The sequence below is a fragment of the Echinops telfairi genome, unplaced genomic scaffold, assembly GCF_000313985.2.
Source record: "Echinops telfairi isolate 266 unplaced genomic scaffold, ASM31398v2 ScPeMD7_7416;HRSCAF=8454, whole genome shotgun sequence".
Classification (NCBI taxonomy): domain Eukaryota; kingdom Metazoa; phylum Chordata; class Mammalia; order Afrosoricida; family Tenrecidae; genus Echinops; species Echinops telfairi.
The window spans coordinates 5696742-5698332 of record NW_022111316.1 but is presented as its reverse complement, the minus strand read 5'-3'; the positions used below and the strand labels follow the sequence as shown (position 1 = coordinate 5698332).

Here is a 1591-nt window from a genome sequence, read left to right as displayed (position 1 = left end):
TATACAGATGGCACAATTTTGCTTGCTGATAGTCAAGAACACCCCAAACACTTGCTAATGAAGATCAAGAATTACAGCCTTTGAGATGGATTACAATATAATATAAAGGACACAAAAATCCTCACAATGCCATGATTGACAAACTTAAATACTACAAAGTCATCACAAATACGTGAGGACATTCTCTAAAATGTTGAGGGTTCTCTAATCCACATACATCAATTCAAATTTCAAACTCCATCTTGCTGAATGAGAAATTTAAAAATAAATATTAAAAAACGTATTACCTAAAGATAATGTATAACTTGTCAATAAACAATAGCAATGAAAATGTTGCCACTGAGTAGATTCTCGCTAGTGGTGATTGCATGCGCACTACAGTAGAACTGGGCTCCACTGTCTTTTCAGTGGGTGGTGTTTGGGAAGTAGACTATTAGATCTCTAGACTGAGGCACTTCTGATTGGACTTGAAACTCCAACCTTTTAGTTATCAGTCAAGTACAGGGCCGTTGATTAGTCAATAACTCAGAGTAATGAACAGTGAATCTCAACTTGAATGTAGGTCTCCCAACACACAGCTGAGTGTTGTTGCATTTATAATACACAAGTGTCACCTCTCAATCTGTGGCATAAATGGTATTCTGGTTTATCTACTTATAAGAAACTTCATCCTTTGCAATGTCCTTCTGAATGACTCTTTTACCTCCTTGTTTCTCAGACTGTAGATAATCGGGTTCAACATGGGGATTACTGCTGTGTAGAACAATGACAGCACTTTATTGATGTTCAGGGAGAAGCTAGAGCTGGGTCGGACATAGATAAAAAAGAGTGTCCCATAGAGGATGGAGACAGTTGTCAGGTGGGATGAACAGGTAGAGAAGGCTTTGCGCCGCCCAGCGGCAGAACCAACCTTCAGGATGGCAGCAATGATGTAGATGTAGGATACCAAGATGATCCCTCCACTGAGTACTCCCAGAGCGCCAGCCAAGAAGAAAAGTAACTTTTTATTTAACTGGGTGTCTGCACATGCCAGAGAGAGAACAGGAAGAAGATCACAGAAGAAGTGATTGATGATGTTTGAATCACAGTAGGGGAGGCCAAAGGTGAGTGTCGAATGGGTCATCATGCTTATAAAACCCATAGCATAAGGTCCTATCACCAGCTGCACACAGATTCGGTGAGACATAATGAGCATGTACATCAAGGGATTGCAAATGGCTACATACCGATCATAGGCCATGGAAGCCAGGAGGAAGCATTCAGTCACTACAAACTGACCAAAGAAATATATTTGTGCAGCACAACCAAAGAAGGAAATGACTTTTCTGTCTGCAAAGATATCAGTCAGCATCTTGGGACCCATGACAGAGGAGGAGCAGACATCCACAAAGGACAAGTGGCTGAGGAAAAAGTACATGGGGGTGTGGAGCCGGGAATCCATCCAAATGAGGGAGACCATCCCCACATTTCCCAGAAGAGTGACAAGATAAACACAGAAAAATATCAGGAAGAGAACAACCTGGTAGGGGAAGTGATTCGTTAATCCAATGAACAAAAATTCAGTCACCAATGTTTGATTTCTGTAATCCAT

At 41.2% G+C, this 1591-nt stretch overlaps 1 protein-coding gene across 1 annotated transcript; it reads right to left on the bottom strand.

Moving 5' to 3' along the window:
- Positions 1–646: 646 nt before the first annotated feature.
- Positions 647–1591, bottom strand: LOC101639915 (olfactory receptor 1002-like). Its single transcript, XM_004714952.1, has one exon. The coding sequence runs from the start codon at positions 1589–1591 to the stop codon at positions 647–649; it is 945 nt and encodes a 314-aa protein (XP_004715009.1).